The sequence below is a fragment of the Stenella coeruleoalba genome (genome assembly GCF_951394435.1).
Source record: "Stenella coeruleoalba genome assembly, chromosome: 5".
In the NCBI taxonomy this organism is placed as follows: Eukaryota; Metazoa; Chordata; class Mammalia; order Artiodactyla; family Delphinidae; genus Stenella; species Stenella coeruleoalba.
The window spans coordinates 14,451,269-14,464,448 of NC_137150.1; the positions used below are offsets into that span (position 1 = coordinate 14,451,269).

Below are 13,180 nucleotides of genomic sequence, written 5' to 3' on the forward strand. Positions count from 1 at the left end.
CTATTACTCTAAGGTGTGATTGACCTGTTCTGGGGAAGTGAGAGTACATTGGAAATGAGTTTATAAAGCAGGGATAGACTGGATAAGTCAGGAAAGTAGTGAAATCAGTGTAGCAAAGAGGGAAGTGTGTATGTCAGGGAGGAACATATAAAAGTGAAAGTGTATGTTGGTCTTCCATGCTCTGGTTTTATCATCAATGCTTATACATTTTTATGCTCTCCCTCCTCAATTCCACTTTCTACCATGTGTCCCATTTCCTACCATAGCACATTTACCAGTTGTTTTCTAAGATAATAATAGGCAACAGCTTGACAATAAAAACAAAGTTCCAGGGATCAGTAATCTAAAATTACATAAAGATGGATTGCTTTCTTAAGGTCCCCATAAGGCAGGGAATGTACAAGGAATGGTAGCGAAGGGGAGTCTCTTGAAGCAAAAGGATGGTATCTGTGCACTTGTCATTCTTTAGCCTGCCTAAGAGGGGAGGTGAAGTAGGGTGGTCATTGGATAGAAGTTTTCAGCAGAGGCCCCCAGCTGTTCCTTTCCCAGAAGAAGAGCTGCACTACAGGGAAGTAAGGAAGAAAGTAGGTGAGGTGTTACGGAGGGTTGTGATTGGGTTCTTGGGGAGGGGGGTTAAAGGTTACCTCTGTTTTTGGAATTGCTGGGAAGGGAGCCAGCTGTGGGTCCATCCTGCTGACTAGACTAATCTCTGTCTCAGGTTGTCCTACCTCACGTTGGTGCCTCTATATGTATCGAAGACTTAGGGGAATCCTGGGTCACAGGTACTGAATAGGGAAGGGGATTGATTAATACTTTTGGGGTGTCTGCTATGTGTCAGGCACTGTGCTTTATCACTTTTGTTTTTTAATTCTCATACAATACTGTTAAAAGAGTATTAGTCTCTCAAATAAGGAAACTAAAGATCAGAGGTTTATACCTTGCCCAAGGTCACACAGCTAGTCAATGGCAGAGCAAGGACATCAGTCCCATTCTGTCTGACTCACGAAGCCCATGCTCCAAATCCCCCATTCCATCTAGATGCTCTCCTCCAGGTGAACTCTGAGGGGCTTTGGGGTTAAAGTGTAGGTTCATTTTTCTTTGTCCCTCTCTACTCCCATGCCTCTGAGAACCCACTTATGGTAGGTGACATTCTTGGGCAGATGTGCCCTCTGTTTTTAGCAGTCACTGCAGCATGGTGGAGTCAAAGCATAGCACTGGACTGACACGTAAGAGATTGGAACGCTGATTCTCGCTCTGCTGTTACTATGTCTGTGAGACTGAGCAGAACTAAGTAGTTCTCAAGCATGGGTCTGTAGATCTCTACATTGTCTGAATCTCCTGGGGCACTAATTAAAATTCCTGGATTAGCAGACCCCAGCCAGACCTACTGAATCCAAATCACAATATAGGATATAGGAGTCTATTTTACAAACTCCCCAGGGGATTCTTATGTGCACTCAGGTTTGGAAACCTCCTATATTCAAAATCTGAGTCTTCTAGGCAATCACTAACTTATTTTAGACTTACATTAATGTTAACTTTTGATTTAAAAGCAAATTCAAACTTAAAGATGGAAGTTACTCTAGTTATTTTTAAATTTTTATTGCTGAAGATGATCTAGAAGTTTATATACTTTGATAGAGAAGAATGATTTTTATCTAAAATGTCATTTTATATGTTAATACTTGGCAGTAAATTTATGTTTAACTAGCATTCACTAGAAAGGATAGTGAAGATGTTCTTTAAAGTTTCTTTTTAAAATCCTAAATGTAAAATAGAGATATTGAATATTAGCTAAAACCAGAGTTTCAAAAAAGTGAAGCTATTTAAGAATGTTTTTATTTTAGATATGTTCCAGAACAAAAAGAACACAGATCCCAGTTTAAGAGGGGTTTCATGCAAGGGCATGTAAATAGACAAGAAAAAGAAGAAAAAGAAGCAATCTATAAAGAACGCTGGCCAGGTTATGTAAGGGAATTGCGAAAAAAGTAAGTCTGTTTTGTTTGAAAGTGAACACGGTGGCTAAATGACTAAAAGAAAAAGCAGGATTGTCTTGATTTTGTACGCATTTAAGGATAGCATTGCAAGTATTATTCTAGCTGAATACTGATTTGACTTGTAAACACTATCATAATCCCAGTAATTCTTTCCTATTTATTGATTATGTTTTCCCATTTGCAGATTGAGTTAATTATAAGATTTTATAGCAAGTTAAACTTCAGGAAACTATCAAGTATTTCATGGCTTTCTATTTGACTTTGACAGGTATTCTCCAAGCACTATAGATGTTATAGGAATGATGGATGATGATAAAGTTGATCTGAATTTGATTGCTGCCCTTATTCGATACATTGTTTTGGAAGAAGAGGTTAGTTTTGTTTTTAAGTTTCAAAATTGAAATATAATTTCAATTTTATTTTTGTATCAAGGCCATGAAAAAAATTTTCTTAAATGCTATAAAAAAAATAATAACCTATAGAAGAAATGGCTTTTGACACCAGAAATAGGAATTTCAAAATACCAAAGATTTAGGCATTTGACCTGTTGGAAGAAAAGACTAAACAAGTGAAATGTCTGGATTATAAATCCTATTTTTAAAAAGTGAACTTATGTTCTTTAGTTATAATTGGTAACTAAAGTTATCTTGAGCTAGTATAATTTTAATGAAGACTTAATTGTGCACAGAATTGTACTTAGTGTATTTTGTTATGTGATCCTTTGTAATGGTTCTTTCCCCTCCATATAGGATGGTGCAATATTGGTCTTTCTACCAGGTTGGGACAATATCAGCACTTTACATGATCTCTTGATGTCACAAGTGATGTTTAAATCAGGTATTATAGAAATGCATTTTATTGTAATTCCAAGAGTGGTACTTGAATCATATGTAGCCTGGTTATTTTCTTTCATTTGAGCTTGGTGGTCTTAGTCCAGGTTGGGTTTTTTCAAAAGTTGGATCTTACTTTTTTCTTTTTTTTTTTTTTCTTGGAAGTTCTACATCAGAGATGAAGATGGTAGGTATGTAGTGAAGTTCCTTATTTAGTGTTATGGTGAGACTGTTTTTCCTCTCTTCCTAAATTTGCCTAATAAAATTGAGTTCATAAAGTTAAGATGTTGGCTTTGAAGTTTTTGTTTTTCACTCACTTCTGCATTTAGTTGGGCAGAAGTTTGAATTTATCCGTTAGTCCACTATTTCTCAGCTGCCTATACAGCAGAGTCACCCATGGCACTTCATTAAAATGCAGATACCCACATCCCAGAATATTAGAATGTGACCTGAACATCTGAATTTTAAAAAAAAAGTCCTTAGGTGATTCTGATTGTTTAACAGCATGTTTACATCTTAGAGAAATGCATGGGAACATTTTTCTCCTATGAAATTCAGTTAAAGCTTTTTCAGGAGTCGTCATTAACTTTAGCAAAGCAAATTCTATTTAGTATTTTATAGTTCTGAATATACTTCCTAACCTTACTCTGTTGAAGTGCTTTTGATACATTTTATTTTTACAGAACACTAAAAAATATCTTGATCTAATTTTATTGGCTAAAATATTTTTTATTCTTTGTTAAATCCCATCATGGTAATGCCCTCAAGGATTCTCTATAATTAAAATTATTTGTAATTATTAATAATTTAAAATTTATTAATAATTTAAAATTATTTATAATTAGAATTATTTATTCTCTAGCCGGAAAAATATTTTTATCTGATCACCATGATTCCTCTCTAATGAAATACTGCTTTCTCTTCTCCTTGTCATTGATAATCTTTCTCTATAGAAAAAGTATAGCCGTGATTGAACTATACAACCAAATTATTTTTTTAAACAATTGGAATACTTTTTTGGCTGAACCTTCCAATTTTGGCCTCTCCTTACCCCGTCATAAACACTATTGTATGATCTACTTTTCGTTTTTAAAAATATGGATGTGTATATATTTTTCTAGAAAAATGCAGGGAAGATCATTTTGGGGGGAGTGGGGGAAAGGGTGTAACATACATTATTATAATTGACTTGATTAACTTTCTAATTGAATTATTCTCAAGGATGGAGGTATTAATTTATACTTCCACCACCAGCTTAATTTCTTTTAAAGGAAATCTTTCAAAAATTTAACATACCTAATCGTTAACATCATCTGATAATCGTCTATAATCAGATTTTCCCATTTTTTTTCCCCTAAAGTGTCTTTCACAGCTAGCTTGCTCAGACTATAGAAGAAGTCAGACTGATAGATTGTTTACTGTAGTTCTAGAACATCACTCCCATCCTCTCCTTACTTTACCCATAGTGGAAAAGACTAGGTCTGCAACATTCTGGAACTGTCTGAATCTTTATGGTATCATTTCATTTGATCCTCTCTTACCTCTGTTCCCTTGCAAACTGGAAGTTATATCTGAAGGCTTGGTTCAATTCGAGTTAAGTATTTAGAGTTGATGTTATTTCATATCATGTCACAGAGACAAGTAATTAAGAGCATTCTTTTTTAGCAATACCAATTGTTTGACAGTATTTTACTGCTTTTTAAGTTCAGAGGGGTCATAGAGAGTCTATGGGGGAGCACCATGTCTCCTTTGAATAACAACAGTTCTTTATCTGGGGGAAATACAGCTATCTAGGGGTCATTTGGACACTCTTGCTGGAGATGTAAGTCAGGTTGCACTTTGGTAACTATATCCAACTGAAATTTACCGTTGCTTCCTTAACATTCTCTCCTTCCCATTACTGTATTACATCAAACTTTCTGTCTATTGGCTAATAATCATGAATGGGCTTGAGCAACTTCATTTTGAAAGTTAAAACTTCTTATATTCCTAACAATTTTTTTTAATGTGGGTCACTTTTGGAATGTATTACATTTAACCAGTGCTATTCAATTATTTTTAAGTAGGACATGGAAATTTAGTAAGTAATTTGCTTTAAAAATTTATTCTTTGTATGATTAAAGTAGGATTACCCAAAGTCTACAAACATATTCATCCATATTAAGCAAAACCTTTGGTCTTCAGTTCGTGGTGGGAATGGAGTTAATGATTTTTTTAACATAATTTGAAAAGAGAGCTTCCAACTTTTTTAAGCATTCTTTAGGAATTTAGAATTAACAAAAAAATATTAACAAGAACATAAAAAGAATAAAGTTGGTCTGATTGTCAGGTGGCTTAGCATCTGAATTCATTGTTCCACATATATATATTTTTTAATAAATTTATTTATTGGCTGCGTTGGGTCTTCGTATTGCGCGTGGGCTTTCTCTAGTTGCAGAGAGCAGGGGCTACTCTTCCTTGCGGTATGCGGGCTTCTCGATTCGGTGGCTTCTCTTGTTGCAGAGCACAGGCTCTAGGTGCGCAGGCTTCAGTAGTTGTGGCTCACAGGCTCTAGAGCGCAGGCTCAGTAGTTGTGGTGCACGGGCTTAGTTGCTCCACGGCATGTAGGATCTTCCCAGACCAGGGCTCAAACCCATGTGCCCTACATTGGCGGGCGGATTCTTAACCACTGCGCCACCAGGGAAGTCCCTGTTCCATATTTTTTGATGGAGCTTTTCTGCAAGTATTTGTCTTAAAGTTTAATTTTCTTTTTAATTTTCAGACAGGTTTCTTATTATACCCTTACATTCACTGATGCCTACAGTTAACCAGACACAGGTATGTTGTTAAATTTATCTTTCAAACTGCGGCAGGCTTTAAGGACTGCTTATTGTAGGTTTTATTTTCTTTTATTTTTTTAATGCACATTTTCAAATAGTAATCCATATAAAAAAATACTTCTTTGAGAACCTTTGCAAATAAGTCTTCAGGGAATGATTGCACAAAAAGTTGAATAAGAGAGGCTAATCCACAAATCAAATTAGTTTTGTCAGCATTAGGGAAACGGTTAAAGATTGGTTTTACCAAGAACTTGTTTGGGTTTCCGGAATAAAAAAGGTATGTGAATACCAATAAAAATAGCTCAACCTAGAAATTAATAATTGACATGTACAGCTTGATATTTGAAATTTTGATTTAACAGAATTAGTACATTTGCAGGCATGAGATTTCAATAATGTATTATTATGGTTTTGGATGTTTTGGCTCTGTCAGATGCAGGGATTTCTCTAGTTAGAATGAACACTGCTTTCACAAAGGCAAGGTGATTTTCTATTGTTTGCAGTTCCTGGTAGAATGAGATGGATCCATTTTTCCACTCTTTGTAAGAAAATATCATGACATTTTTTATTGAGAGCTTTTTAATATCCTTTCTGCTGGTACCTTAGTCCTGAGTAAGGCTCAGCCAGCTGGATTAGATACAGAATGCATACCTGAGGGAAGAGAAGAGGAAAGAAAGAGAACTTTTGATTCCAAAGATTGGACAAAATTGTATCCAGTGTGGAGGTACTGCCATCTCTGACACCCTCACTGTAAACTCTTTATTCCTTTCTTAGAGAATATGTGACTAGACTGGCAAACAACATTTTCTTTATTGATTATCATTTTTATAAACGAGGGGATAAGTTTATGCATTTTTTTGCTTTTCACCCAAGGTGGTACTTGCCATCATGACATTGTAGGATTCGCTATGTGAAGGGGATTTTTTTTTAAAAATCCAGTCAAAAAGCTAGTATACGGTGGCACAGCCAGCTGACGTTCATTCTGATGATTGGGCATCTGCCTGGTTGGTTGGTGATCTTACCTTTATACTTTTGGGTAATTCATAATTCTTATCTTTAAACTTCTGTCCCTCTTCCTTAAAAGTTTGACTGTACAATAAGACGTTTATACTCTCCAGCATTTGTTAAAAAACAAATTTTAAATTATCATATTTAAATATTATTAGTAATTTATATACTAAAATATCTATAAATTCAAATTATCTCTATATTTAAATTATCACATTTCATTGAAATCTTGTTTGTGGTAAGGTTCTGACATCTGTGGGAGATTCAGTTTGGTTTACCAAAAGAATTCTCTGGTATTGAAGATGATGTATACCGTATAAATATATCTATAAATATTAGATGCATATGTCAGTGAACACAGAATTGCTAAAAATAAACAGTACCTGAAGTAATTCCTCTATTTGCAAGAATGATGTATCAGAAATTAGTTTACTTTTGGGATTTTGATGTATTTATTCTTACAGGTATTTAAAAGAACCCCTCCTGGTGTTCGGAAAATAGTAATTGCTACCAACATTGCAGAGACTAGGTAAAAATTGTTTTAATTACCAACTACTGATGATTACATTAGTTTTGAGCCCCATAAATTAACAACATACTTTAATCTTTTTCTTCTACAAAATACTTAGTAATTTCTTAAAAGTAAAGCTATTTTAATTTAGTTACGGTAGTGAACATAGGTTTCGTGGGGTTTTTTTCAGCGTATACTAATGTTCTAGCCTCTTTAGAAATAGCCTATTAAGTGGTTGTTTTAACGCTTTCCTAAAGAAGCATGGGGACTGAGGTCAGTTTTTCTGGTTGGGAGTAGAATTGTTCGGTAGTTTGGTAATTAGTTATATACAGCATTTAAAATATATTGAATTCCCTTGGAAGTACTACTATACCAGTATGGTAGCTGGAACAGATTGTTCTGTGGAAACTGATATTAAATCATGGAACTGGAGGGCTCATAAAGTTAGGTACAAAAGTCCTCAGGCAAGTTGTGAAGTTTGGCTGTAGGCAAATAAGAATTTAGCACATGATCTGTAAGATTGGCTCTGTGTGCTGCCACTGAAGCTGCTGATGCTGCTTGTGATTTGGTGCTTGATCCCCCTTATGTTGGTAACTGGGAGGAGTGGTGAAAATCCAGAACTGCTAAAAATCAAATTGATTTAATAAAAAATGCTTTAAAATCCCTGTTTGTAGGCCTGTTATCGGTTAATGTATTCTTCATGTGTTTTTAACATTTTTTAAATATTTATTTTCTAAACAGCATTACCATAGATGATGTAGTTTATGTAATAGATGGAGGAAAAATAAAGGAGACACACTTTGACACACAGAACAACATCAGTACAATGTCTGCTGAGTGGGTTAGTAAAGCTAATGCTAAACAAAGGAAAGGTCGAGCTGGAAGGTAAGATGGGACCTTTGAATGAAGCCTTAAAAACAAAAAAATATTGTGTAGCAAAATGTGTTGGTGGCATTTAAAAATACTTATTTAGGACAGTTACCTTTTATATTTTTTAAAACTAACTGCAGCACGTTTTTAAATGGGAAAGTTGTTTTAATCATAGTTGCTTTGGAAAAACTATCCTACCAAGTTTTCTATTTTATGGTATTTCTACCTCTCATTCCTCAGTCTGCTTAATTAAAATTAATATTCTTTATGTTATTAGCTATATTACTTATAATTGTGTTTCTTTTTAAGAAGCATATATTACTAATAATGATAGCTATTAATAATATTTGAATGTCAGATCATCTCATGGACTCTTTATATACATTAACTTGCTTAATCCTTACCACAATGCTATGAAGTGTAGGTTATTATCTCTATTTTAAGGGTAAAGAAATTAAGGTACAAAGAAATTAAGTCATCTATCCAAAGTCACACAGTTTTGTAAGTAGCAGAGCCAGGATTTGAAGCCAGGCAGTCTGGCTTCACAGTCTGTGCTCCTCATGAGTATACTTCACAGCTGTGCTGGGTTTTCACTATCAGTTACCGATGAAAGCACAGGGAAAATACCTTTTCCCCACTGATGTGGTGATAACAGAAGAAATAGAAATATCTCTGTTTTAATGGTAGGAGAAAAGGTTTGCCTTTAACACAAATAATTGCACTTATTATTTGTTGTAATGCATACTTCACAGTATTTTTACACTCTTACTCATATGAGTAGTAGAATCCTGTCTGGAGTTTTAGAAGAGAGTTTTTATTTTGCCTCTTACACGTAGAATAAAAAGATTCCTATTAATCTTCAAATACTGCCTTAAGTAAAGAAAGGAGAGTTGAAAGAAAATTTTACAGACCATTTTATCAGTCCTTTAAGTTTGTACTATATCTTTAAAGCTCTGACTCACTTGCTATGATCTTTGCTGATTATCCCAGTATAACTTGACTTCCAGGTAGTTTATTAGATTATGCATTTGGTGCTGTTGAGCATAGTCACGGCTTAATTCACGAAGTGTACCTTCTAATCAGTTAACCAGGGCATACCTTGATTGGGGACCTAGCAGGATTAGAGTTTTCCCATGCAGACCTGTCATTACTGGATACTGATTCAAAAAGTATTCACTGTGGCGAATGGGTTTTGGCACACTTTTATAAATGAATAGTAAACACACTAGGCACACTAGGCCTTAGATTTGATCCATGAGAACAATTATGGAAATAGAGTAAATGAAGTATTACATTTTATCTAATTCTTCATCCCCACTATCCTGGTGAAGGTTAACTGTGGAATTACAGTGGGTTTTTTTCCTAATTGAAGTATAGTTGGTTTACAGTGGTGTGTTATTTTCTGGTGTACAGCAAACTGATTTCGGTTATACGTATATATGTATATATACACACACAGTGTTTAATTCAAATGGAAAATAGTCCCTTGTGGACTCTCTAGATATAAATTCCTTTAGCAAAGCTAATTAGATTGATAATTATGTTGGAGGCCAGAGCAAACTATATTAACTACGTGGTCCTCAGTGGAGACCCTCTTACTTTTAGTTTCTGCAGACATGTAATATACTAGATAATGGGTCTTTGTAGACTCATGACAGAAATAGGTGAGATTTTTAGAATTAATTTATTCCTATAGGAAAGGGCCTCCCCTTCCTTTAACAGCAAGCGCCTACAGAAATATTTTATTCTGCTTGAAGATGAATGAATTCATTAACCTCTTCATATCTGTCCTTAACATTGTACAAAGAATAGTATCATTAAGGTCACTAGGTGCAAACAATAACCATTTCTAACATCCCTCTGAGAACTCAATAAATAGCACATACCTAAAAGCTTTTAAAATAATATAGACAGGTTAACATAATACCGGGATTTGTTACATAAAATGCTCACAAGGCCCAAAGAGATTAACCTACGTATACTGCTGTTATTGTGAATAGAAGTCTGGAATCTGTAAGATAGAAACAGGGAACCAAATTATTGGTAGGGGGAGGCAATCCTGTATCTTTTAGAACTAGGACTTAGGGTTAATGGATTTAAGCTTATTCAAAACAGGTGGGGAGAAGGAATATGTGATTAATAAAAATGAAATAATAAGTAAATTAGTTATGGTGTGACTTGAAAGAAATATTGACTACTTCCCCTGCCTAGTCTTTTCTCTGGAGTTCTAAAAAGTCACTGATAATACACCCCCCGCCCCCTTTTTTTTAAGAGTTCAACCTGGTCATTGCTATCATCTGTATAATGGTCTTAGAGCAAGCCTTCTAGATGACTATCAACTGCCAGAAATTTTGAGAACGCCTTTGGAAGAACTTTGTTTACAAATAAAGGTAAATTAGCTGGGAGAGTTAAGAAAGTAAATAGGGTTCTAGTTTTCAGCATCTTTTATAGAGGAAAGTAGTATACTAATCTGCCAGAAAGAATTTTTACCATGCATTTGTTTTTCTCTGTGTGTTAGTACGGTTGATCCTTGAACAGCGTGGGGATTAGGGTTGCCAAAAATCCACTTGCTGCCTTTTCTGCCTCAAAAACAAAGGAATTGATAAATGACTCACCCAAGGGTGGTTAGTTGAAACAGTTTGGGTAGAATCAGGACTCAAACCCTAGTTCTTTTGATTCTACATATTGTGACCTCTGATTGAACACAAACCTTTCCCCACGCTTAGTTAATTTAAAAATCTGTAAAATAAAAATGCAAGTACTATATTTATTGAAAAAAATCGGTGTGTAAGTGGACCCATGCAGTTCAAAAAAGGTCAACTGTAAATTATATTTTTTAAAGCTTTGATCAGTTATTGACTAAACAGTTTTAAATTACATACTGCTCTGGAGCCAGACTACCTGGGTTTGAATCCCACATCATCCTGTGGCAAGCTGGTTCTGTTATATTGGGCAAGTTATTTAAATTAACTTCATATAAAATTCTTAGAACAGTGCCTGGCACATAGTAAGTGTCCAGTAATTGTTAGCTACTGTTGTTATGTCTTAAGATCCCTCATTATAGACTACTTACCATTTTTTCAGCATCTTAATGTATTTTGATAAAATTAGCTGCCTTATTTTGTAGGTAATTGGTAATCAACTTGTTTGTTGAGATTTTAACCAGCTACTTTTCTCATTAATAGAGTTGGTGGGTGTTAGAAAGTAGTATGTTGGCCTTTAAACATGTTTTTATAGAATCACAAATATAATTTTTACTTATTCTGGTAAAATAACTAACTTGAAAATTGTGTATAGGTTTGATGCTTTATTTTGAGTCAGTGACACAGGCAGGATTAAACTGTTATGTCAATATATGATATATGTTTAATTATATTTGTCTCTCCCCAGATTTTAAGGCTAGGTGGAATTGCTTACTTTCTGAGTAGGCTAATGGATCCACCATCGAATGAAGCAGTGTTACTTTCCATAAAACACCTGATGGAACTGGTAAATTTGATTTTTAAAAAAATTCTAACTTAGAGTGTTAAAGTAAGTAATCCAGCTAATTATAAAATTTACTTTCATTGTGGCAAGGTAGGCCAATGAATGTGCAGTGCCAGATTGATTCACTTTTTGGCTATTCAGCTTGGAATATGAAATATAAATTAGAAAGTTATAAAATGATACCTTTGTGAGTTTTCTTATACTGGGCTCTTTCCACACAAGTTTTTTCATTATAGGCCTGATTTCAAATTACATAAAATTTTGAAATCTTTCAATTACTGGTCCTCTTCATTTGTATTCTAGAAATGAATTTGGTTGCTTTATTCTACTCTTTCTGATTACCATAATGTTTTTAGAGCTTTTGTCAAATCCAGGTAACTTAATAACAGTGTGAACATTTTATAAAGGCAGCTCTTCTGTTTTTGAAGGAATACTAGCAGGTGGCTTTTCTCCAAAATATCCTATCCCCCTACCTATCATTTTATTCTTACAGCTTTTTCCCTTAGATTCTTTTATGAAGTCAGTGTTTTGAGGAACTAGTTTCAGTGTCTTAGTCAAGTGACCACTTAGTTGGTAGCCATCCCTTCATGAGACCATGTTGAGAAGCGGCACAGGACTGGAGAGAATTAGTGAGTGAGTTAATACCCAAAGTGGAGAGAAAGAATAGAGCTGTGCGTTCCAACACAGTAGCCACTAGCCACAGGTGACTGTTTAAATTTAAATTTTGAATTAAATTACAAATTCAGTATCTTGGTCACACTTGCACGTTTTAGATGTTCAGTAGGCACATATGGCTAGTGGCTACCACATAATCAGTACAGAAATAGACATTTCTGTCAAGGCTGCAAGTTCTGTTGGTTAGTACTGGGCTAGAGGATGCTGAAGATGTATTTTACGTATTTCAATTTTATTTGTGCCCATCCATGTAGATAAATTTGAGAATTTGGTCCATGTAAAAATAAGCTCTTAATGTATTAAGTTGTTTAAATGAAAAGCATTGTAACTTATCTGACCATCTTTGTTGGAATTTGGATTAGATTTAGTGAGGTTACTGGTATTTTAGGGAGCAGTGCGGTTTTACTCCTGACCTCTCTTCCCTCCAGACTTTTATCGAATAGAACAGCAGTAGAGGGCTACGGGGTGATCAGAGAATCAACGTATTATTTGTGGTAGAGACAGACAACCAGAGGGCGGCTGGAGTCTGAAGCCAGAGTGGGATGACTTCCTCTCCCAACTGAATTTAAGAACCAGTCTTTACTTAGCCATTTGTAGGCAACGAAATTGTGAAAAGGCTTGGAAAATCCTTGCCAACAGTAGGGTCTGAAGCCTACATTTTGAAAAAAAACTTATTGTGCAATACAGCATGCCCATCCAGGGTAAAAGAGTAAAACAAAAATGTCCAGCTTAATGGTTTATCACAAAGTGAGCACTCTTATTTTTATTCATGTCAAGAAGTTAAGAACATTTCCAGTATCCTAAAAACCAACTTCCTACCCTCGCCCAATTACTCTACTCTCAGGCTCAAAAATAACCTCTATCATGACTTTAATGGTAATCTCTTGCTTGTTTTTCTTGATGGTTTTACCATACCAGTATACATCTTTAAAGAGCTCAGTTTAACTTGGCCTTTTGCGAACTTTACATGAACTCACACAGGAT

General features: G+C 34.9%; 1 protein-coding gene across 3 annotated transcripts in view; it reads left to right on the plus strand.

Moving 5' to 3' along the window:
* Positions 1–13,180, plus strand: part of DHX36 (DEAH-box helicase 36) — a 57,959-nt gene that overhangs the window by 31,737 nt on the left and 13,042 nt on the right. For 2 of the 3 annotated variants that reach the window (XM_079923141.1, XM_079923143.1), the window contains exons 10-19: positions 470–588; positions 719–782; positions 1,848–1,988; positions 2,266–2,368; positions 2,747–2,834; positions 5,589–5,644; positions 7,119–7,183; positions 7,907–8,050; positions 10,308–10,425; positions 11,426–11,524. In XM_079923141.1, the coding sequence (XP_079779267.1) occupies positions 470–588; positions 719–782; positions 1,848–1,988; positions 2,266–2,368; positions 2,747–2,834; positions 5,589–5,644; positions 7,119–7,183; positions 7,907–8,050; positions 10,308–10,425; positions 11,426–11,524 (997 nt within the window). The remainder of the gene's footprint in view (positions 1–469; positions 589–718; positions 783–1,847; positions 1,989–2,265; positions 2,369–2,746; positions 2,835–5,588; positions 5,645–7,118; positions 7,184–7,906; positions 8,051–10,307; positions 10,426–11,425; positions 11,525–13,180) is intronic. The other variant, XM_079923142.1, reaches the window with a different exon arrangement.